The 25193-nt window shown below is 49.6% G+C and overlaps 1 protein-coding gene across 2 annotated transcripts in view; it reads left to right on the top strand.

Annotated features, from left to right (window-relative positions):
- The window catches only part of RNF213 (ring finger protein 213), a 2329248-nt gene that overhangs the window by 1046082 nt on the left and 1257973 nt on the right, over window positions 1-25193 (top strand). For both annotated transcript variants that reach the window (XM_085617427.1, XM_085617426.1), the window contains exon 17: window positions 5678-5851. In XM_085617427.1, coding sequence (XP_085473553.1) covers window positions 5678-5851 — 174 coding nt within the window. The remainder of the gene's footprint in view (window positions 1-5677; window positions 5852-25193) is intronic.

The following is a 25193-nucleotide window of genomic DNA, read 5'->3' as shown; positions in this document are numbered from 1 at the left end:
ATTTGGGGTGACCACAGCACCCAGGATGTTCACAAAGTGCCTTGCAATAGTAACAGCACACTTGCGAAGACAACAAATCCATGTATTTCCATAACCTCAACGACCGGCTCATAAAAGCCAAGTCATACAACCAGTGTGTTCACCACACTCATCAAACCATTCAGCTGCTACACAACTTGGGGTTCACAGTAAACTACACCAAGTCACATCTTCAACCCTCCTACATGCATCAGTATCTAGGAGCCACAATAGACACTTCCTCATAAAGGCATTCCAATTTCCAAAGCCGGAATTGCCAGGTGGATAGTAAAATGTATTCAAATATGCTATCAGAAAGCAAAATGTACGTTAACAATTCCCCCTAGAGCGCATTCAAAACGCAAACTAGGGGCTTCCATGGCATTCTTGGTTAACATTCCCTAGAAGACGTTTGTGAGGCAGCAACATGGTCTACAACACACACCTTCTCCAAACACTATTGTGTAGATATGCAGGCAAAGCAACAAGCTTCTGTAGGCCAAGCTGTTCTTATGGCACTTTTTCAAACCACTGCAACCCATACAGGCGACCACCTCTAGGGGAGACACTGCTGTCAGTCTATGCACAGAGTGTGAATTCTGCAGCTCATATGCCTCGAACGGAAAATGCTACTTACCAGTATGCATCTGTTCTTGGCATTTAGAGCTGCAGAGCACACCCACCTACCTCCCCGGAACCTGTATCTGTTTCAGTGTTATCTTACTTAGATACATTCCTCATGGACATCTTTCTGTTTATTACAAACTCCGTCATTTCACTTCATGGCGAAAAACAATCCGAAGATGAAGTCGATGCCCATGCGCACTATGGTCCCAAGGAAGGAGTCGCCTATCTCATGACGACAAAAGACTTATTCCAAGACAACAACAAGGTGCAAGCATCCGAGCCCAACACCAGAGGACGATCTATGCACAGAGTGGATTCTCTGCAGCTCTACATGCCATGAACAGATGCATACTGGTAAGTAGCATATTCCTTTTTCATTCATTTGACAGAGTACTTGGAACCCCCGCCGCGGTGGGATGACGGTAGTCACGACAAGATCTAAATCAGACCATAAGTAAAAAAAAAAATATCTAATTCTTTGAAACAAAGCATGGTTAAAAACTGAGTTCTAGTTGTGGCGCAAACTTGAAAAGCCATGAAAATTCGCCAGTTATGGTTAGCAACACCATAAATCTTGCCACCTGCAAAACACCAATTTGCACGATACTCTTCATATTCCTGAACCACCTCTCCTGAAATCAGCAGCATATGTACGTTTCTCGCAACCATGTGGCTCACCTTCATGCTAGGCCGCTCCCTTACTATTCTGGACTCAGTTAAGTGACATTTTAATAAAGGCAATTAAACTTAACTCTCGTCTTTCCCACAGCAAAAATAATGATAATGAAGCCACTTTTATCACAAAATATCTGCTATGACCCACTCGTTTTACATATGATCTTCGAGTATACCCAGACATGCCTTTGTGGGAAATGCATCACCAGCTCTTTGTGGCTTCCTGAACTTTACTGCTACTAGGATGATTAGAGTCACACTCCACAGGTTGTAGTTAATTAAGGGTTGCAGGCATATTAAATATAGGCTTTATGAGGTTTGTACCATAGGTTCATCTTGGCTCAGCCTTGCAGAAACTCAGTCTACAAAAGAAGCAACTGCAGAGCCAGTAGGTTATGAAACCTATTGGGGGCTTTCAATGCTTAACATTAGCTTTGATGGCTGCTGCGAATGCGAGCACATCCATGGCAGCCATCTTTGAATGTAATTTGTTAAAATAGGACAAAATACATACAAAGATGGCTGCCTTGGATGTGTATGCATTCAGTGTGGCCATTTTGTAATTTTTTTAATTTGAAAAGTTTTTTTTATTGTTTTGGTTTGCAATCAACATCATAACATCCTCATATTGTGCATCAAATATCTTCCGAATCATTCAACCCCCCCTAACAACCCATGGCCATTTTTTAATCCATGTTATATTTTAACAAATCCTGAGCGTTGTGTCCTTATTCATTATAGGACTATGATGGCAAGAAGAAGAAACAGGGAGTGGAGCCAGAGAGAAACCAGACCCCGTATATCACCCCTCTGAATCTGCTAGGTGCTGTCACCTACAACGGTTGTAGTGGGTCATCCAAAACAAAGATTGAACCTTCATTATCATGTCTTTCTGAATACTGATCGCTAACACTCTCTATAATATATGATATACCTCTATATTATCTCCAAACACCAGGCTGTTGGGGATATTTGTAAACTCTGTGTAGGAAAAGGCACCCTTGGTACCAACGGCCTTGTGGTTGAAGAGCATCCCTAATGGCTGCAGCTAGAATTTTGTCACTCCAAGGGTCCCCTCACCAAGCACATGCACACTACCACTGCAGCCTGCGTGTCTCGGTGCAAACAAAACTGTATATAGTCAACAGGGCACACATCCCTGTGTGCCATGCCCCCAGACACTGCATGGGATATAGGTTAGACACCCCTCTAGCAGGCCTTAGCCCTAAGGCAGTGTGCACTATATCCCCTGTTAGGGCATATCTGCATGAGCAGATATGCTCCTCCAATATCCTTGTCTATTCCTGGATATTGTAAGTGACCAGGGAAGCCATACTAGGTACATGGGCTGGACACTTGTCATTATGAGTTCCCCAGCTCCTTGATGGCTTATTGAAGTATGAGATACTTGGTACCAAACATCTCAGCATAATAAACATGCACTGGTACCTGTGTCAAATTTATTGCAAATTGCACACAGAGGACCCCTTAGAGGGGTCCCCAAAACCTTGTGGTCACCAATTGGCCCAAGCCAGCCTGCTACCACCAGACAGTGTTCTGACCTCATGGGTAGAGTGCCTGCATGCTCTGAGGAGGAGAACAATGCCTTTCATGGGTGGAGGTGTTCACATCTCCCCCTGGTCAAGAAGAGCCATCTGTGGCAGGGAGCTTCAAATGCCTTGCTGCCTTTGTAATGCGACCCCCAACTTCTCATGATAGAGAGAGCTGGCCCCCTTCCTTTCCTCACCCCTTTTTGGCTGGAAGGCAGGTGGGAAAACATAGAAAGAATAAGAGGTGTGCCCCATCTAACAACTCCACACCTTAGGTGCTGGTGACGTGGTGAAGTACACTTTTCAGTGCCCACCATCGTGAAGATGGTGGAATTTTGCCGATCAGGGCTAGGTGTGTGTCCCCCCTGCCACAGGAGGTGGCATATTTGAGGGTATAGACACCCCAGGTAAGGGGCCCATTAGCCACTACCTGTCACTCCTGTGTAACACCCCTAAATCTAGTATTTAGGTGGCCTCCTCAGGCCCTGAACTTCAGTTCCTGACGACCTAAGAAGAGCTGAACACTATAAAGTTGCGCCAGCAGAAAAGACAACAGAGAACTGCTGACATGGCCCCTGCCCTACCAGCCTGTCAGCAGCCCTCAACAATCTTTCACCAAAAGACGACTCGTCCAGCAGCCCAGCGACCTCCAAAGCCTTGGGAGTACGGTCAGCCTTCGACAAAGACCAAGATCTCCTGAGAACAGTGGACCTGTTCACCAAATAACTATCTTCATCTAAAAGAATGTGTGACCTGAAGAACCGTGAAGACTGCTCCCGATCCACCTCTGCACCCGACGACTTGGCACTCCAGCCCTTTAAAAATAGTAGGGGCACTGCATGTTTTTTTTTGTCTGTCCTCTCTGCCACATCAGCCACACCACCAATGTTGTCCCCACCGTGGCTACAGTAAGCACATTCACTTTCACCAGCAGATGCAGCCAGTCCAGCAAACTCCTCAGCTCTTCATGGCTGTGGCGGCGGTACCCACAGCCAACATGAACAACATGGGCAGCATGGAGCCCAGTCTTCAACTTCTCTGGCTGCCGCAGTCTCAAAACCGCTTTAGTGTATCCTTCACGGCACACTCACCCTTTCATAGTCCGGATCGGGCACGTATTACTGCAGTGGCAGGCAGAGACTTTAGAAGAGTGGGTCATACAGATTGTTCAGCAAGTTTATACCCTACCATCCATTGCCACCTTGCCACATCTTCCACCATCCCCAGAATGTGCCATCATTCCCATCTAAAGAAATTGTAGATTTTTATATCAATGTTTCTGGTGCAGCATTCCTGCCTGTGGCATTATTAATCACAAGTTTATTTCATATTATAAGCTAAATATCATATTACACCTATGGCTTTCAGCAGTACTGAACTGGCCTGCTAGAAAGGATTGATTTATTACTGAAATTGAGCCAAAGAGTTAGTGATGATTCACAATCATTATGAATTTGTACTGTTTCATAAGGACAAACCTTTTGATTTGTAAAGTGCTTTTAGTTCTTCCTTCAACCATGTACTTACTTGGCATAGGCTTCCATATTTAATACTTTTTAATTTCATTTACAATGAGCACTCATTCCAGGGCACCTCCCTTTTTCAGCGATGTATGCCAACTCTGCCAGAAGAATGCAGCTTTTGGCACTCCAGACAAGGGTAAATATTGATAGAATGCATGACAGTCACTTCAATAAGTATTCCAGGGACAGCTGCTGCCATATTGTAATGCTGGTTGGTGATAGTTATTTAGAACATGACTGACTTAGCCACTCTAGCCATGACTGCTGCCATCATCCATTTGAACTATTTCAGTTCACTGGAAATTGAGGTAGTTAAGGCAAGAGTAAGAATATATTGTTAATCTGTTTCTCTATATTGTCTGTGTGTGTTTAGGCCTTGGATGCTTTCAAGACCAGAGAGTGCATCTTTGGGTATGCTAAGATTTTAGCTATGACACAGATTTTAGATACACCTCAGACCATGCCATCCCCCCCCCCCCCCCCAACCACCAGTAGAAGGTGTTGCATCATCTGCTGTGCATGAAATATCAGTGCTGCAAGATGGCTAATCACAATACTCTGAATCTAATGGGTGCAATACGGGAGACATCCTACAATGGTGACAGATGGTATTGAGTGGAAACAGAGAAATCAATATAGAGAGAAACTACAGTGAAATATTGTTACTAAGAAAAATAATTTGATTAAATGTAGCAACATGTAAAACCCGTGAAAGAACTTTTTTTAAATATACATGTTGTAAGAAAGTAATTAAGGGCCACATGTACAAAACTTTGAAATAGTGAGTGCCTAATTGCAATTTCATGCGAATCAAAATTAGGAAATGGCAATTTCAAATGTATGAAACTCATTTGAGTTGCATTTACTATTACCATTGGGTCGCAAATAGACCTACCTTATGAATCTTAATGAGGTAGGTCTCTGTTTGTGACCCTTTGGGAATCGCTAAATAACAGGGATGATGGCCTCCTGGGGACAACAGACACCATTTCTGAGATAAAGCAATATTTTTTTGGGAAAATGCAGCCCATTTTCCTCTTTTCCAACAGTTTCATAACAAGCGTTGTGGAAAGACGAAATTAGCAATGTGATCGACTTCAAAAGTGGACCAGAAGATAAAAAGTTCAGACTAAACTGTATGAATGTGTTAATGTGATAGCTCAAAAAGATTGAAAAACTATATCAATGAGGTTACAAAACAGTTATTTCGCCTTACCCCTTAAACGAATACATGAATTATTGGATTTACTAACCATGTTGGTCTTGTATGACTCTTTCATCCAGGTGCGAATGGGAAGCTTTTGGATCAGCTTAGTGATAATGCCAAGATGTTAATGGCTATAGCAGACTCCGTGTTCATGGACATCTCAGAGAAACTGATGAATGGGACCCTTCTGTGGAGGCACTTAGAATGCATCTTAAAGAACAAAGACCAGTTTTTGAGTATATGGGACCTCAGTAAGTGTTTTTTTCCCTTTTGTAATGCCTTTTATTTCTGTAGCATGTTTAGGACAAAAGGTGGCACAATTCGCTTCATGGTTTAAAAATTAGTTTTTAAACTTTTTCTTCATGTTGCAGTCTTCAGTAAAAGAGAGGATGTCTAACAGCAAGTGTGTTAAGAACAGTAATTTGAAGAAGGAGCGGACGGTAGACGCCTTCAAGAACTTCAAAGGCTGTCTGCGAGATATTGCACTATGGATGAACTCAAATAAATTAAAACTTAATGCTGGGAAGACAGAAGTTCTGTTTTTCGGCAAGGGCTCGGTGCCAGATGGAGATGTATGGTGGTCGCCAGAAATGGGTCTACCACCATCCCCTGCTACACTTATTCGTAATTTAGGGGTGAGATGGGAGGTGGACCTCTCTTTTTCAGCCCAAATACAGCAGGTTTCTGCAACCTGTTTTAGTAAATTAAAAAATCTCCGGAAAGTTTTACATTTCTTACCGGAAGATTGTTGTAAATCAGTAGTTCATGTTACATCTAGGCTAGACTACGCTAATGGATTATATCTTGGGCTCCCCAAATACGCCAAAATACGCCATCTGTCGCCTTCAGATGATTCAGAATGCGGCTGCGAGACTGGTTCGTCGTATACCGTATCTGAAAGAAACACGTTAGTTAGATCCCTCACCTTAGAATATCCCCAGGCGTCAGACTGGATCCGGAAGATTTTTCGTCAGCAATACCCCTTGCGCGTCGCTAGGCGTCGTCTGCGGCTCCGCGTCCGTCGTCGGCGTCGTGCGCCGGAATGACGTCGTCGGAGTTCTTGGACGCCGCCCTCGCGCGCTGACGTCAGTTCTTCTTTTTTCCGCGCCAGTATGCGCAGATCCGGGAGAGCTACCCCTTTTAGTCTTTTTTGACTAAGTTTTTTGATCCTTTTTGATCTTGTCTCGACTCAGGTGCCGGTAGGATGCCTGGTTTTACAGCCTGTGCTGACTGCAACCGCTTGATGTCGGTTACGGATAATCACCGCCGGTGCCTTTACTGTTTGGGCCTCGACCACGACGCGGAGTCGTGTTCGGACTGCAAGGCCCTGACCTCGAAGGCTAGACGGGAGCGGTCCCGTAAGCTTCTCGAGCTTCGCCACTCGGCTCCGCGCCCCTCTCGATCCCGGTCCAGGAGGAGGTCCAAGGATCGGTCGCGGAGCCGCAGCCGACGTCCTCATCGATCGTCTGGCTCCAAGTCTTCGGGTAAGTCGAAGCACTCCAAGAAGTCCAAGAGGCGACACCGCTCTTTCGACTCCCCTCGCGCGACTCGGCCAAGGGTCAGGGTGGTTCCACCCCCGCGGCTCCAGCGGAGCCGCAGGCGCCGCGCAAGTCCCCATACCCGCCGGTCCCTGGGACTGACGCGACGCTGGCGGAAGTCAGTGCCTTCCTCTCGGCCATGAGGAACCTGGCTCTGCCGTCGACGCCCGCTGGCGCGCCTTCGGGCCCCGCGGACCCGACTGGGCAACCTTGCATGCCGGCGGCTCCGGCCCCGGTGCCGTCGCCGGCTCCGGCCTCGACGCCGCAAGTGCCTGAGGGACTCGTCCCCGAGTCCCCGCCGACGCCGGTCGACCTCGTCACGCCTCCTCCGCCGGCGTCGACACCGGTTCCACCTCCGACGCCGGCTCCGCTCGGTGTCGTGCCCCAGTTCAGCCCCGCTCCGGACCCGGCACCGTTACGGCGTCGATGGACGCCGCGTACGGCGCCGCTGGAGACACATTATGTCTATCGTCCGGCTCCGATCCTTCCTCCTGTTTACCAGGAATCGGATGACGGGGGCGAATGGGAGGGGTCCGAGGATCCTATGGCCGTTCAGGCTCAGCTGTCGCAGGACTGGGCAGATGAACTGGGGGAGGCCAGTGGTCTGGATACCTCACCAGACACTGGATTCATCTCTCCTCCGACTGTGGCTTCGGAGGAGGGTGCTGCTTTCTCTGTGGTGCTGCGCAAGGCGGCCGCAGCCCTTGGGCTCGAGCTGCCTGCCGTGGCTGTGAGAACTAACGTCCTCACTGAGGTGCTTCAGTCTGTAGCAAGCTCCACTGAGCCTCTGCTGCAATTCAATGAGGCCCTCATTGACGTTCTGCAGGGCACCTGGTCCAAGCCCTCCACGGTTCCTCCTGTGGACAGGAACGTCGCCAGGCGCCACCGCCCTGCTCCGGGCGACCCCGGGTTTCTGTCCTAACACCCCACCCCCGAGAGCCTGGTTATCCAGGCTTCTACCTCCCAATCCTCCTTCCCGACTGCTCCGCCGGACCGGGATTCCAAGAGACTGGAACAGTTTGGCAAAAAGCTGTTCTCCTCCCTTAGTTTGGGCCTGCGGTCCTTGAACACCGCCTGTCTTTTGGACCGTTATTCCCACTCTCTGTGGGATACGGTGGAGGACGTGCTGCCCCTGTGTCCGGAGGAGGTCCAGACACGACTTACCCAGGCTCTGGCCGATGGGAGGGATGCAGCGCGCCATGCTATCAGATGTGGGCTTGACACTACGGACTCGCTGGGTGGGGCGATTTCTACCACGGTGGCGCTTAGACGTCAGGCCTGGCTGCGGTCCACGTCCTTTTCGGGAGATGTCCAGAGCACTCTCATGGACATGCCCTTTGATGGCACTCGCCTTTTTGGTGAGAAAGCGGACAGTGCGCTGAATCGCTTTAAGGACTCCCGGGCTACGGCCAAGTCCTTGGGCCTCTCGGCCCCGCGGTCGCGAACTTCCGCCTTTCGCCCCTTTCGTGGCCAAGGAAGGGGGGCCTCCTCACGTCCGCCTAGCCACCAGCCGCAGAACCAACCTGCGCGCGGTCGCGGACGTGGTTTCCGCCGAGGCGGTTCTGGAGGACGACGCGGTCAGTCCACATCCACCCCGGCAGCATCCGCCTCAAAGCCTTCCTAGTCCGAGCTTTCAGGCCCATTCCACGCCAGTGGGCGGCAGAGTTCGCCATCACCTGCTCCACTGGCGGTCCATCACATCGGACAGGTGGGTGCTGCAAATCGTCCGAAGGGGCTACTCCCTCCCCTTCGAGACGACCCCTCCAGCCATGCTACCGCAGCACCACCGTATCTCGGGGGATCATTTGAATCTTCCCCACGAGGAAGTTTCGGCCCTCTTGGCCAAGGGGGCCGTCGAGCGCGTTCCGAGCCCAGAAGTAGGTCGTGGTTGTTACTCCCACTACTTTCTGGTTCCCAAGAAGGGCAAAGGGGGCCTACGCCCTATCTTGGACCTCCGGAACGTCAATGCCTTCCTCCGGAAGGAAAGGTTCAAGATGTTAACTTTGGCTCAGGTTCTGGCTGCTCTCGACCCTGGAGACTGGATGGTAGCGTTGGACTTGCAGGACGCATATTTCCACATCCCCGTCCTGCCGGCCCACCGGCGTTACCTGCGGTTCACGGTGGGTCAAGAGCACTTTCAGTTTACCGTACTCCCCTTCGGCCTTACCAGTGCCCCTCGCGTGTTAACGAAAGTGATGGCGGTGGTCGCAGCTCATCTGCGCAGATCAGGGGTTCCAGTCTTCCCCTATCTCGACGACTGGTTGTTGAAGGCGGGCTCGCCCCAGGCAGTCGTCTCCCACCTCCAGACTACGGCGGATCTCCTGCATTTCCTGGGGTTTTCCATCAACGTGCCGAAGTCACACCTGAGTCCCTCTCAGAAGCTCCTCTTCATCGGAGCGGTTCTCGATTCGGCGCAGTTCCGGGTCTATCCGCCGGAACAGCGGGTCCGGGATATTCAGGCCCTGATTCCCATCTTTCGGCCTCTATCCTGGGTTTCGGTCAGGCTAGTGTTGCGGCTTCTGGGGCTGATGGCCTCCTGCATCCTACTAGTGCATCACGCCAGGCGGCGCATGCGGGCTCTGCAGTGGGACCTGAAGTTTCAGTGGGCCCAGCATCACGGCAACCTGTCCAACCATGTCTTGATCTCGGAGGGCACTGCACAGCAGTTGCAGTGGTGGCTCACGGACCGCGATTGGGTCACGGGCAAGAGCCTCTCCCTTCCCCAACCGGAGCATGTCGTAGTGACGGATGCGTCCCTCCTGGGATGGGGTGGCCATATGGGAGAGGCGGAGATCAGAGGCCTCTGGTCTCCGGCGGAGTCTCGCCTCCACATCAACCTGTTGGAGTTGAGAGCGATCCGACTTGCACTGAAAGCCTTCCTTCCCTCTGTCAGGGGAAGTGTTGTGCAGGTGTTCACGGACAACACCACCGCCATGAGGTATTGCAACAAACAGGGCGGGGTGGGGTCGTGGACCCTTTGTCAGGAGGCTCTGCGCCTCTGGACGTGGCTGGAACACCAGGGCGTCACCCTGGTGGTTCAACATCTGGCGGGCTCTCTGAACGCCAGAGCAGACGAACTCAGCCGCCGGTGCATGATGGATCACGAATGGCGTCTGAACTCCGAAGTGGCGCAAGGCCTCTTTCAGCAGTGGGGAGAGCCTTGGTTAGATCTATTCGCCACCGAAGAGAACGCGCAATGTCAGCAGTTCTGCGGGTTGGAATTTCCAAGGCGGCACTCGCTCGGCGACGCTTTTCGTCACGAGTGGAGTTGCGGTCTGTTGTACGCCTTTCCGCCTATACCACTTCTGCCCAGAGTGCTGAAGATCAGGCACGACCGGGCCCAAGTCATCTTGGTGGCTCCGGATTGGGCACGAAGATACTGGTATCCCGAGCTACTCAGTATGCTGACCGATCCCCCGATTCGTCTGCCCCTTCGGGAGGATCTTCTGTCGCAGCAGCAGGGGACGGTCCTCCACCCGAACCTGTCCAGCCTCCACCTCCATGCGTGGAGATTGAGCGGCGGCAGTTGATGCCATTTGACTTGCCTCCTGAAGTCTGTGATATCATTCTGGCAGCCAGGCGTCCCTCCACAAAGTCGGTATACGCCTGCCGGTGGAACAAATTTGTGGCATGGTGCACAGCAAAGGCTGTGGATCCCCTTTCCGCCCCTCTTTCTGAGGTTCTCCTCTTTCTTCTTTCTCTGGCCCGGCAGGGCTCTGCCCTAGGCACCCTGAAAGGTTATCTTGCTGCCATCTCCGCCTTCTTGCGGCTTCCTGATCAGCCTTCTCTTTTCAAGTCCCCTGTGGTTACACGCTTTCTCAAAGGCATTACACATACGTTCCCTCCGGTCCCTTTTGTAATGCCTCAGTGGGACTTGAATCTGGTCTTGACATTCTTGATGTGCGCTCCCTTCGAGCCTCTTCACAATTGCCCTCTTCGTCTTCTGACTCTTAAGACTGCTTTTCTGGTAGCCATCACCTCGGCTAGACGGGTGAGTGAGCTCCAGGCTTTATCTTCAAAGCCTCCTTTTCTGTCTGTTCATCCGGACAAGGTTGTCCTTCGGCCTCGTCCCTCCTTTCTTCCTAAAGTGGTGACTCCATTTCACCTTGGGCAGTCTGTCACCTTGCCCACCTTCTTTCCGCCTCCGCATCCTTCCAAAGAGGAAGAGAGGCTCCACCGTCTGGACCCAAAACGTGCGCTCTCCTTTTATCTGGACCGCACAAAACAGTTCCGGGTGGACGACCAGCTTTTTGTTGGGTACGTGGGCGCTAAGAAGGGGAAAGCTGTGCACAAACGGACCATCTCTCGGTGGGTCGTTTTGTGTATAAAAATTTGCTATTCCTTGGCTAAAAAGGACCCTCCTGCTGGGCTGCGCGCCCATTCTACTCGGGCCACGGCGGCTACTACTGCCTTGGGACGGGGAGTCCCTTTGCAGGACATCTGTCAGGCGGCGACGTGGGCTTCGCTACACACGTTTGCCAGGCATTATTGCCTTGACAGCCAAGTCCGGAGGGATGGCTTCTTTGGCCGTTCTGTCCTCCAGGACTTTCTGGTGTGATCTTGGTTCGCAGACCCACCACCGGGGATGGTATTGCTTGGGTATCTATTCTAAGGTGAGGAATCTAACTAACGTGTTTCTTTCAGATGAACAAGTTACTTACCTTCGGTAACGATGTATCTGTAAGAAACATTAGTTAGTTAGATTCCTCACCGACCCACCCATCCTCCCCGTTCTGCGAACTGACATCTAGGGTTAAGGTTGTCCTTTCAGGCCCCTAGATTGTATTTTTGGCACCAGTGTCGGTCTTTGCATGGCTCTGCGTTCCTGGCGCGGAAGGCTATGTACAAGAACTGACGTCAGCGCGCGAGGGCGGCGTCTAAGTACTCCGACGACGTCATCCCGGCGCACGACGCCGACGACGGACGCGGAGCCGCAGACGACGCCTAGCGACGCGCAAGGGGTATTGCTGACGAAAAATCTTCCGGATCCAGTCTGACGCCTGGGGATATTCTAAGGTGAGGAATCTAACTAACTAATGTTTCTTACAGATACGTCGTTACCGAAGGTAAGTAACTTGTTCTTCTGGCTAGGAATTGATTAGTAAACAATAATATGTATTAAAATTAAACAGAATGGAAATGAAGGACCAACGATTGAGAAAAGCTTAATTTGTTTTTTTATTTCTCATTTCCTTCAGTGCCTCATGCTGCAATACTCACCAGAGAGTCCTTTCAAAATGACTATGCCAAAACATACAGGGGAGGGAGGACAGGAGTAGAGGAGATGCTGGAAGATTGATAGCTATTTAGTGCCTCTCGAGGGAGGAGTTAAATTTCTACATACTCAGAGCACTCATAGAATAAGGGCATTGTATGGGTCTGAGTGAAATGCCAGATGTTGAAGGTATTCAAAATACATAGCTTAAGTGAGTGCCAGAGGAATTCCTCTAGGTGGAGCTTTTCAATAAATTGAAAAAGATCCTACGTTTTAGTTGATTGAAAAATTTAGGTGTAAGAATGGATGAACATTCTCAAGTATAAAGCTCTTAGCCTCAACTGATTGATTATAAAATAATGTTGCCAGTACCGCACCTTCTGAACATGACGCAGGTTTAGCAAACTTAGCTATAGCTAAAGACTCTCATATTCAGTGGGGTGACTGAGACTGTAAAGGAAGACGTCTTCTATTGATCATTCAACCAGTGATAAAACATCTTGACCACAGCTAGAATCAAGGCAGAAAAGAGACTCTAAAGCAGCTTAAGAGTGAGGTGAAGAATTCTCGGAGCCGATTCCAGAGTCATTCTCGTACTCACTTCATAGTAGATTATGGAGTTGTGTGAAACATTTGCAGCTGTAGTGGTGATGGCATCAGAATGGTCAGTTGAGTTCTTTGCTCTGTGTAGAGCTGGAGATGCAGCATACTCAAATATCCCTGGCTGGGAATACTAGTCAGTGGTGTTACTGCTCTCATTAAGTGGTATTTCATTCAGAGTAGGTAGAGTCTGAGAATTTCTGCTCTGAAGCAATCTTGGTGTCTACTGTGGTTTGCTGTAGAGAATCGGTCACGTAGTGCTTTTTTATGTGATTGATGGACATCTGTCTGTTTTTCTTTGAGCCAGAGAGAATGACAGTTCTTTGCTTTTTAACCCAAGGACTTTAACGGATGGACTGTAGGATGGTTCAAATCTTGCTCTTCTTGGATCTTTTCACAAACTTGATCCCTTATATTAGGGACCCACCCGTCATCAACGGTTTCAACCTGCTTTTCGTTGATGGCAATTTCAGAATGGTTCACATTAGACAGCTTGTCTCTGACCTCTTGGAGACTCTGTAAGACATTCAAACATTTTTCCATGTCAAACATTTCTTCATCCACCACCTTCCCCAATTTATCTAGGTCAGACACATACATAGGAACTGAGAAGAGAACCTTGAATGGAGTGTGCCCCCCAGAACCTCTTCCAGGAAAGTTATTTAATGCTCTTTGCACTAGATACAGATTATGGTCCCAACTAAAACCTGAACTTAGTACCTTAGTGGTCCAAGCTTTTTTAATCATGCTGTTAGCCCTCTTAACTAAATGTTGGATTCTGCTCTGATCAGGATGCTCAATTGCGGACAAACTCCTAGTACAGACATGTATCCCGGTAAGTCTTGCAGGTGAATGCAGGACTATTTTCCATGAGAAATGAATGAACTGCCCCCATAGCTACCAGTCACTGCCAATCCTTTACCACCGCTGAAGGACTCGCATTTCTCTGTGGCCACATCCATAGGAATCGAGAACATGAATCACTTGCTATCAATATGTATTGATCTCAGTTGACAGACTTTCTCGGGTCAATGTGGTCCGAATAAATTACCCTGAAAGACATGTTAGAGACTGTGAGTGGAGTTAGCTAGGGTCTCTTAACAGCAGATGGTTTAATCTGCTGACAAATGTCACACTTTCTGAGATAGTCCTTAGTCTGTTCATATAAACAAGGCCACCAGTAGGATTGCTGTAGCATTCATGCAGTTGCATTAACCCCATCATGGGCAGATGCCAATCCCTCATTAAATCAAATCTGGAAAGCTTGTTAGGGATTATTCAATCTCTCACTCGTAGTAGTGGGACTACAGGAGTATAATCTGAATTAAGATTGGTTTAGGAATATTTGAGAGGAAAGCCTATGGGATGCTTCCTGAATTGTTTGATTGAATGTATGGCTGTTAACATATCTGTGTCGATCTATGTTTGAGATCTGTTTAGGGCTGCTACTCTAACAGTCTGAATTACAGCTTTGGTAGCTAAGTCAGCTGCACAGTCCCCTTCAGCATGAAATCCACTACGCTGATGTTCCAAAGTGTGCCTCACATGGACCAGTGGAAGCTTATCTTGGAAGACCGCTACCCTTCCCCAGAGTTGTTGATCTTTAATCTATTTCCCTCTGAATCCTTGAATTCATTCAAACTCTAATGTTGCAAGTCAACATTGTACTCTTGCACACAGAAGGATGAATCCGACACTACAAGTGTGGGGCCTGCTGGATTAACCTTTTGTAATGCAACCAGTTACGTGAACTATCGTAAGGGTTTGAAAGCCTGGCTGTTTAATATGTAGAATTTTTCTTCTTGTTCTTCCTCTACCTTGACCCTTGGGTAGCTGTGTGCCTAGTAAGACTAAATTAAAAATAACAAGTAGCAGGGCATGAAGTTTTGTGTGTTCTGCAGTGCTGCAGCTTAAGATCTTAGTGTGGGTGTGCTGCGAACGGAAGTCTTCATCCTTCCCTGCACCTTGCACTGATGCACAGGCTGTCGAGTACTTTTATTTCATTCCTACCACTGGTTCAACAGAGCCATATATGTAGAATATGCTCTGATAAAACTGAATGGGCAAAGCTTTTGGAGTAGGAGGAATATGTTGGCCTGGACTGTTGTTCTAGTCCATAGGCTAATGTTGAAATGAGAACTGCACCCCGTGGAAACTTAACGCGGTTAGATACTCCATTCAGGTGCCATATTCTGACTGGAAGTATATCAAGTGTTGTTTTAAATTTATTCTGCACCAGATTCATCATAAAACCTGTAGTATGCAATTTTTGCTCAGCATATGTTTTAGTATGGGCGTTTGAATTCCTATAGTCTAAAGCTATCTTATAGGAGCTGTTAGGGCAGGTAGACAGGAAAACAGCACGTGTTCATTGGTGAAAGCAAAGGCGCTATTATAGTTGACTGATCTTATATTGCTTTAATACCCCACTTCTGTTTTTGAAGAATATTGAGCTTGAGCTTGAAGTTCACTGCATAAGGGAATGACATGTGGAACTGAATGTTTATTCCCACCCAGCTTAGTTTCAGTAATAAGCGTGTCTTGCAGCCCATTCACGGGTGTAAATTTCCCTAGGTACTATAGGAGAAAAAGCTACTCTGATTACTTCCTCCTTTCAGGGAACTTCCCTAATAAAGAGTGGAGGCCAGTCTTCCTCAGCTAGTATGATGTCATCATCGGATAAATGATCGCAGACAACAGCTTTAATAGTGCGTGATATTCCTCTTAAATTCATAATTCCAAATCATAAACCCAGTCTGATAGTCTTCTAGCTGCAGATTGCTTACCTTCGAATTATCCCCAGGCATCAGACTGGATCTGGAAATTTTTCATGAGCAGTACCCCTGCGCACTGGTGGGTGGTGTAGCTTGGCTCCACTTGGCATGGTCATCCACATCGAAAGTGATTTGCCCAGTGTCTATATAGGTGACACTCCAGACGTCAGTTCTTTTCTTTCCACAGCAGTCAGCGCAGTTCAGGAGAAAGCTACACCTAGTCAGTTTTTGACTGACCTTTCTTTTGAGATGTCCGTGACGAACCCGCACCTTGTTTGCCTCTGGTGAACCAAGGCGTTGACTGCCACACCATGCACCTCAATGCCTTAAGGGAGCGCTCTGAGACCATGCATCTGATATTTAGGTTACAAGCTCACGCCCTTTTGGGCCCCATGGTTTAGGAGGGGTCCCCACTAGTTCTCTGCCGGTGGTTCCATCCTCTGCTCCAGTCGGGCCACTTGGATCCACGGATGGATCTGGACCTGTGCCATCCCCATTCTCATCCCTGACTCCGACATGGACTCGGAGAGGCGTCATCCGTTGCAGACTTGAGCCATGCCCAACCCCTATTCTTATGGGCTGGGACTCAGGGAGGATTGGGAGGGGTCACTGGACCTCGAAGAATACCAGCTCCTAGACCCTAACCCTTGTGTGAGGAATTGGCGGACACCAGCGGAATGGTCTCCTCTCCAGATACTGGCATGCTCTCTCCTCCTACTGTGGCTACAGAGGAGGGAGCTTATTTTGCGATGGTGGTGAGAAGGGCAGGCGAGTTCCTGGACCTTAGCCTACCCTCAATGGCAGTCAAGGCTAATGTCTTGACAGAGGTGTTTCAGCTGGGATTGCCGCTCCCAGAACCACTTCTCCCATTCTTTGAAGCCCTCACGGACGTCCTCCTGGGGACATGGTCCAAACCCTTCACAGAGGCTCCTGTGAACAGGACGATTGCCCGCTGCCACTGCCCTGCCCCTGTGGATCACACCTTTCTCGCCCAACACCCTACCCCAGAGAGCTTGGTGGTCAACCTCCCGTGTAAATCCTGGCGCATTCCCTACCACTCCACCGGGTAGGTAATCCAAGAGGCTGGACATCTTAGGAAAGAAAATGTTTTATTCCACCAGCCTGGCACTGCGGTCAGTGAACACCGTGTACATTTTGGGCCACTGCTCCCACGCATTGTGAGATTTGGTTGTGCAGGTGCTGGTCAATGTCCCAGAGGAGACCCGGGCTATACTCTCCTAAGCTGTGTCTGACGAGAGAGATGCAGGGAAGTTCATGGTTCGATGTTGGCTGGACACGACTGACTCGCTGGGCAGAGTGGTTTCTTCATCCCTGGCTGAGATAAACTGGCTTTACCGGACATGTCCGAACATCGCTTATGGACATGCCCTGAGATGACTCTCGTCTCTTCAGAGATAAGGGCGGACTCGGCACTGGAGTGCTTCAAGGATGGCAGAGCTATGGCCAGGTCTTTGGGCCTTTCCATGGCACCTTGACAACCTCAGGACACCTTTTGTGACCACCAGTGGTGGCCGCAACTTAACGGGGGCGGGAGGGTAAACAAAAGAAAATACATTTTAAAAAGCAATTACCTGTAGGCAGGCTGCTGCCTCTCGGTCCTCTTTGCCCGCTTTCAGAGGCAGGAACCTGGAACAGGAATCACCCAGGCTTCCAGACTCCCCTGCCAATCATGACATTGCTGATAGCAGCGTCGTGATTGGTCTGAGCACTGTGGTTTGTCGCTCAGAGAGGGACTGGTGGCCTGGGCATGTTCTTCATCCAGGCTGTAGTACAGCCTGGGTGAAGAACATGCAAAGTGCGCGTGACTGTTTGGCTGGCCCAAGAGGGCTGGCCAAACAGTCCTGCACACTCAAGTGAGTGACTACCCCATCTCCCCTGTTCCTGTAAGAGCCAGCCCCGCCCCTAATCAGCCAAGCCATGGAAAAGTACAATGATAATAAGGTTCGTTATTATGATTTTGTTTTTCCTTTTTCAACTGTTCACAGAGCAGTGGGGCGCTGCTCATCCGCCTTAGCCCCTGGTGGTAATGGAAGGGGCTTTCAGCCTCGTCTTTACCTGCCCAGCCACCACGACGCACAAGCTTCCCAGGCACTGTGTAGCCAAAAATTCAGTACCCACAACCCCTTTGGTCCGGCAGTCAGAGGTCAGGCCATTCCACCACTCTCCCAGCAGCTGCTCCCTTCAGACCCCTTTAGTTTGCCCTCTTACCATTATGGGTACCCAGTAGAAATAGGATACGCCACCAGCTACCCCACTGGAGGTCTATAACATCAGACCGCGGGGTCCTTCAGTTTGTTTGAAGGGGTTACTCTCTCCCCTTTGTGACTACCCTCCACTCATGCCACCTACCAACAGGTTGCTGGAGGACCATCTCTCCTTGCTCCACCAGGAAGTGACATCTCTCTTGGCCAAGGGAGCTATCGAGAGGGTGTGGACGCCAGGAATAGGTTGTGGTTGTTACTCCTGCTACTTTCTGGTACCCAAGAAGGATGGATGCCTTCATCCTATCCTAGACCTGTTCCCTCTCAATTTCTTCCTTGAGAAGGAGATGTTCAAAATGCTCACACTCACTCAAGGCATGTCTGTCCTGGACCCGGGAGACTGGATGGCAGTGTTGGACTTTCAGGACGCATACTCCCACAGTCCAGGATATTCAGGCGATGATACCAATGTGTTCGAGGCATATGAGCTGCAGATTACACACTTTTGCATAGATCGCCATCTGGTGTTGGGCCCGGATGTTTGCAGTTTGTTTTTCCTCTTGGAAAGTCTTAAGAAGTCACGAGGTCGGTGACTCCTCCCTTGGATCGTATTGCGCATGGGCTTCTGCTCCATCCTCAGATTGTTTTTTTCCGCCATCTGGCTCGGATGTAATACTTCGCACTCCGGCTCCGAACATTTCCAGTTCGACGATCGAAGCGGAATCCTCGCTTATAGCGGTATTGTTCAGATCCAGATCTCCTCAATCACCTTCTCTTCGACACATCTTCGATTCCAGTCGTCGACGGCAGCCTTCGGGCCTACCCAAGCTCCGGTCCCGGCTGATGGAAAGAACTCCTTTCAAGAAGTGCCCTTGATGTGGGTCCAAATTCCCCCACACCGATCTTCATGAGGTATGCAACCTCTGCCTCTCCCCTGAACACGAGGCTCGAGACTGTCCGGCCTGTAAGTCTTTCAGATCGAAAAAGACTATTCTAGATCGAAGAGCCAGACGAAACATGGAGCACTCCTCGACCTCCTTTCCAGTCGACATCTTCGGGGACGACGTCGAAGAACCGGGACAGCAGCACACAGAAGAGGACCTCGTCAGTGCTTCTGAAGCCGACGACTCAGATGTGGAGGACATCACCCTGGCACAGAGGGTCGTGAGTACTATACTTCCTCCCACACCCAAAAAGGCTTCGGTCACGCCATCGCCTCCGGGCCTAGGCAAGACCAGAGACACTGCTTTACACACCTCACCTTCGGGCCCGGTGAAGAAGCAAAATAAGCCTTCCGGCAGCTCGGGCTCGAGCCTGCCCTCCAGCGGTGCCGAGAAACACACTTCGGCACCGAAAAAGAAACCGGTGTCGAAACCCAGCCTTTCCATACTGACGCCATCTTCGGTACCGACCAAACCCCATAAGGCCCTCGGCACCGACGCTTCCACGCCGAAGCCCACCTCAGCGCCGACCAAGAAAACGGAGGTTCTCAAGCCCAGTGCTAAGCACGGCACGGACAAGCCTAAAAAGTCATCGGCCCCGAAACCTTCGGCGCCGACGGAACTAACATTGTCACAGGAACTGTTTACACCGGATCCCTTGCAAAAAACTCTTACCAAGGATCCAAAAACTGGACATTTGGCACTCTCTTCTAAAAAGAGACATTTGGACAAACCGGCTCCGCCTCCACCTCCAAAGAGGAAGGACTCTGCTACCTCCCCTTTCAGAGTGCCTTCCCCACCTCCTCCACCTTCTCCACCTCCGCCCCCTCCTCCTTCTCCACCGCCACCTCATCGCTCTCCGACCCTGTCTCCAGACGATGATGATCAGAGGGACCCATATTGCGATCCAGGTTATGTGCCCCAAGACCCCACCCCTACAGGATCCCCAGACCCATGGGACAACTACAATAATCCAGATATTCCAGACGTCCCACAAGATGACCTTTACCCTTCCAGGCCATCTCCACCGGAAGACTCATTAGGTTTCCACCGCCTACTTCAGAGGGCGGCACATTATCACGGGGTAGAGCTGCATATTGACCCAGTAGAAGAGGATTTCCTCCTCGACACCTTTGATACCGCACATAGGTCTACCTCCATACTACCTATGCTCAAGGGGGTGATAAAACATGCGCCAGAGGTTTTAAGGAACCAGTCAGGGCTAGGGTCATTAACCCACTCATAGAAAAAAAGTACAAGGCTGCCCCCACAGATCCTGCCTATATCAAAGGGCCAGCGCCACTAGATTCCCTAGTGGTTTCCACTGCACGGAAGAGGTCAAACTCCCAGGCGTCAGGCGAAGCACCACCACCTGACAAAGTGTCAAAGCTACTGGACGCGTCGGGAAAGCGTACTGCGTCACAGGCAGCTAATATATGGCGTATCGCCAACACCCAAGCACTATTGGCCAGATACGATAGGGCGCATTATGATGAATTAGAAACCATAATGCGCCACCTCCCAGAAAGATACAAAAATAGGGCCAATGAATTAATTCAAGAGGGTAAGACTATAACTAACACCGCCATACGCTGTGCCTTAGATGCAGCAGACACAGCCTCCAGGGCCATTAACACTAGCGTCCTCCTCCGTCGCCATGCTTGGCTGAGAATATCAGGTTTTAAACCGGAGGTACAGGCCTCCATCCTAAATCATCCCTTTGACCAAGAACACCTATTCGGCCCAAAGGTAGATGAGGCCCTCGAGAAAATGAAGGACACTGATACAGTGAAATCTATGGGAGCCCTGCAGTCACACCCTCCTAGGCGCTCCTTTCGCCGCTCTTCCTTTCGGGGTACAGCTACTTCTCAGCGCGTCCACTTCCTACAAATCCCCTGCTCAGTCCACCTTCACAAGGGGTTATCAAAGAGGCGGCTATAGGGGCAATAACAATAAAGGCAGAGGCAAAACAAATACCGCCCGCTCTGCCACACTGCCTACCCAATGACTTGCCCCCCGCTCCCTCCAGACCATCTCACTCCGGTCGGGAGCAGACTACAAAATTTCCTTCAGGTCTGGGAGACCATCACCTCAGACAAATGGGTGACCCAAATTATTCGCTCAGGGTACTGCCTAGAATTGACATCTACCCCCCCAAACATTCCACCCAGGCAACGCCCAATGTCACAAGAATATTCCACATTACTAAAACAGGAGGTAATCTCCCTCCTACAAAAACAGGCAATAGAACAAGTTCCCGTCAATCAGCAAAATTTAGGGGTCTACTCCCTATATTTTCTAATACCAAAAAGAGACTAGACTCTACGACCTATTCTAGATCTGAGGCCCCTAAACACATACATACATTCAGACCATTTTCACATGGTAACGCTTCAGCAGGTACTTCCGCTCCTCTCCCAAAACGACTTCCTCACCACACTGGACTTGAAAGACGCATACTTTCACATTCCAGGACACTATGCTCACAGAAAGTACCTCAGATTTGTAGTGGACGGGCAACACTACCAGTTCAAGGTGCTCCCATTCGGGGTCACAACAGCACCAAGGGTATTCACCAAGTGCCTAGCGGTAGTGGCGGCACACCTCAGAAGACAGCGCATTCACGTCTTCCCATATTTGGACGACTGGCTGATAAAAGCCATGTCCTACAACCAATGTGTACACCACACCGCCACTACAATCCAACTACTTCACCAACTAGGCTTCACGGTGAACCACCAAAAGTCCCAGCTAACACCATCCCACATAAAGCAATACCTCGGTGCCACCATAGACACCTCAAAAGCCATAGCCTACCCCAATCCAGCCAGGATTGCAAGCATTCAGGCTTTGCGTCAAAGATTCATACCTCAACACTCCCTTCCAGCAAGAGTGTTTATGCAACTGATAGGGATGATGGCCTCTTGCATTTTCATAGTGCCTCACGCAAGACTCCAGATGTGTCCACTCCAAGAGTGCTTAGCGCGCCAATGGAACCAGGCCCAGGGGCAACTGACAGATCTGGTGTTGGTAGACGGTCGCTCCCATCGCTCTCTGCAGTGGTGGAACACCACAAATCTTTCCAGAGGTCGACCGTTCTTGGACCCGGTTCCACAAATGATACTAACAGACCCATCGCTCTCCGGCTGGGGAGCTCATCTATTGCACCTCACAGTGCAGGGCACATGGATGCCGCAACAAAAAATACTCCATATCAACCATCTGGAGTTACTGGCAATCTTTCTAGCCCTAAACTCCTTTCAAACACAGATTTTAGGCAAGGCAGTCCTCATTCGCACAGGCAACATGACGGCCATGTATTACATTCAAAAACAAGGCGGCACACACTCTACACAGCTCTCTCAACTAGCACAGCGCATATGGAGATGGGAAATTCCACACAAAATCTTTCACCTAGCTCAACATGTTTCATAAGTCCAAAACACTATGACAGATCTGCTCAGCAGACAAACGCAACAAATCCACGAGTGGGAACTCCACCCGCAAGTTCTTCACCCGAAATTTCAGATGTGGGGACATCCGCAGATAGACCTCTTCGCCACCCACGAAAACAAAAAATGCCCAAGCTTCGCCGCCAGATACCCAAACCCATTGTCCAAAGGCAATGCGATATGGATGAACTGGTCAGGCAAATTTGCGTACGCCTTTCCACCTCCCCCACTAATTCCATTAGTGGTGCGAAAGCTACAACAGCATTCCCTCACACTGATCCTAGTAGCTCCAACATGGGCCAGACAACCGTGGTACACCACACTGCTGGAACTCTCGCTAGTACCACACCAAAAGCTACACCTCTCACCATGCCTCCTAACCCAGAACCATGGAAAGATCAGGCACCCGGACTCAGCTCAGCTCAACCTTGCAATCTGGCTCCTGAAATCCTAGAATTTGGATACCTAAACCTTCCCCCTGACTGTATGAACGTCATCAGAGAAGCTAGACGCCCTACCACTAGAGCCGCCAAGTGGAAAAGATTTGTTGTTTATTGCCATAACAACACAATCAATCCTCTAGACGTGTCTATACAACACATCATATGCTACTTACTCCATCTACAAAGGTGCAATCTAGCCTATACATCCATTCGGCTACACCTCGCAGCAATTGCCCCTTACCTACAAAACAGGCAGCACCTATCACTTTTCAGAGTGCCTGCCATTAAAGCCTTCATGGAAGGCCTAAAGCGAATAATTCCCCCCAGAGTACCACCCTCACCTGTGTGGAACTTAAATATAGCTCTCACAAGGCTAATGGGACCGCCCTTCGAACCTTTGCATAAATGCGAACTGCAATTTCTCACATGGAAAACAGCTTTTCTTGTAGCCATCACTTCCCTTAGAAGGGTCAGTGAGATACAAGCACTTACCATACAAGAACCTTTTCTCCAAATGCACCAGAACAGGGTTGTTCTCCGTACCAACCCAAAATTCATACCTAAAGTCATTTCCCCTTTTCATTTAAACCAATCGGTAGAATTACCGGTATTTTTCTCGCAACCTCAAACTGTTGCAGAAAGGGCTCTACACACGCTAGATGTCAAACGAGCCTTACTTTACTATATCCAAAGAACACAACCTTTCAGAAAGACCAAACAACTTTTTGTCTCTTTCTCTCCACCACACAAAGGCAACCCCATCTCAAAATCAGGGACAGCTAGGTGGATTGTAAAATGCATCCAGATTTGCTACCACAAAGCAAAATGAACGCTATTTGTTCCCTTTAAAGCCCACTCTACACGAAAGATAGGGGCTTCTATGGCTTTTCTAGGGAACATCCCATTAGATGATATCTGCAAAGCAGCTACATGGTCAATGCCGCACACTTTCACTAAACATTACTGTGTAGATGTGCAAACCAAGCAACAAGCTAGAGTGGGCCAGGCTGTACTAAAAACACTATTTCAAACCACTGCAACAGATACCGTTGGTCGCCGCTGAGGTTGGGAACTGCTATATAGTCTATGCAAAAGTGTGTAATCTGCAGCTCATATGCCTCGAACGGAATATGCTACTTACCAGTATGCATCTGTTCTTGGCATGTAGAGCTGCAGATCTACACACGCCCACCCGCCTCCCCGTCTACCTGTATCTGTTCCAGTCTATCTTATTTAGATACAACACACATGGGTTTCTTCACTGTTATTACTATGCTCCATCTTTCCCGGTTGGCGAAAAACAATCTGAGGATGGAGCCGAAGCCCATGCGCAATACGATCCAAGGGAGGAGTCACCAACCTCGTGACTTCCAAAGACTTTCCAAGAGGAAAAACAAACTGCAAACATCCGGCCCCAACACCAGATGGCGATCTATGCAAAAGTGTGTAGATCTGCAGCTCTACATGCCAAGAACAGATGCATACTGGTAAGTAGCATATTCCTTCAGCCTCTATCCTGGATTTCTGTGAGACTGACTCTGAGGCTGCTGGGCCTCATGGCCTCCTGCATCCTGCTTGAGACTCATGCCTGCTGGCATATCCAGGCTCTGCAGTGAGACCTGAAGTTCCAAAGGGTGCAGCATCGGGGAAATCTCTTACACATGGTCCAGATTTTGGAGGGAACTGCAAAAGATCTGCAGTGGTGGCTAACAAATGAGACTGGGTCAGCAGCAGACCCCTCTCCCTTCCCCAGTCAGATCTGACAGTGGTGACAGATGCCTCACACCTGGGGTGGGGTGACCATCTGGGAGAGGTGAAGATCAGAGGAGACTAGTCTCCAGCGGAATCCAGACTCCACATCAACCTACTGTAAATCCGGGTGATCCAACTGGCATTGAACGCCTTGCTACCCTCCATTAGGGAAGGCTAGTGCAGGTGTTCACGGACAACACCACCGCCATGTGGTGCTGCAACAAACAGGGCCGTGGGGTCCTGGACCCCCTCAAGAGACCCTGCGTCTGTGGACATGGCTGGAACATTAGAGATTATCACCTGGCGGGATCTCAAAACGCCAGGGCAGATGAGCTCAGCCGAAGATGCCTAGCAGATCACAAATGGCTTCCCAATCCGGACGTGGTGCTAGGTATCTTTAAAAAGTAGGGAGAGCCTTCGTTAGATGTGTTTGCCACCGCCAAGAATGCGAAATGTCAGTAGTTCTGCATGATGAAGTTTCCAAGGTGAATCCCGCTCTGAGACATCTTTCCGCCCATACCCCTACCACTCTCAAGATCAGGAATGACCGGGCCCAAGCCATCCTTGTGGCTGCAGACTGGGCTCGTAGAGTTTGGTATCCCAGGCTGTTGGGCATGGCCATTTGTCCTCCGATCAGGCTGCCCCTTAAGGAGGAT

Source organism: Triturus cristatus, chromosome 7 (assembly GCF_964204655.1).
Source record: "Triturus cristatus chromosome 7, aTriCri1.1, whole genome shotgun sequence".
NCBI lineage: Eukaryota > Metazoa > Chordata > Amphibia > Caudata > Salamandridae > Triturus > Triturus cristatus.
This window is presented reverse-complemented; position numbering and strand designations above follow the sequence as displayed.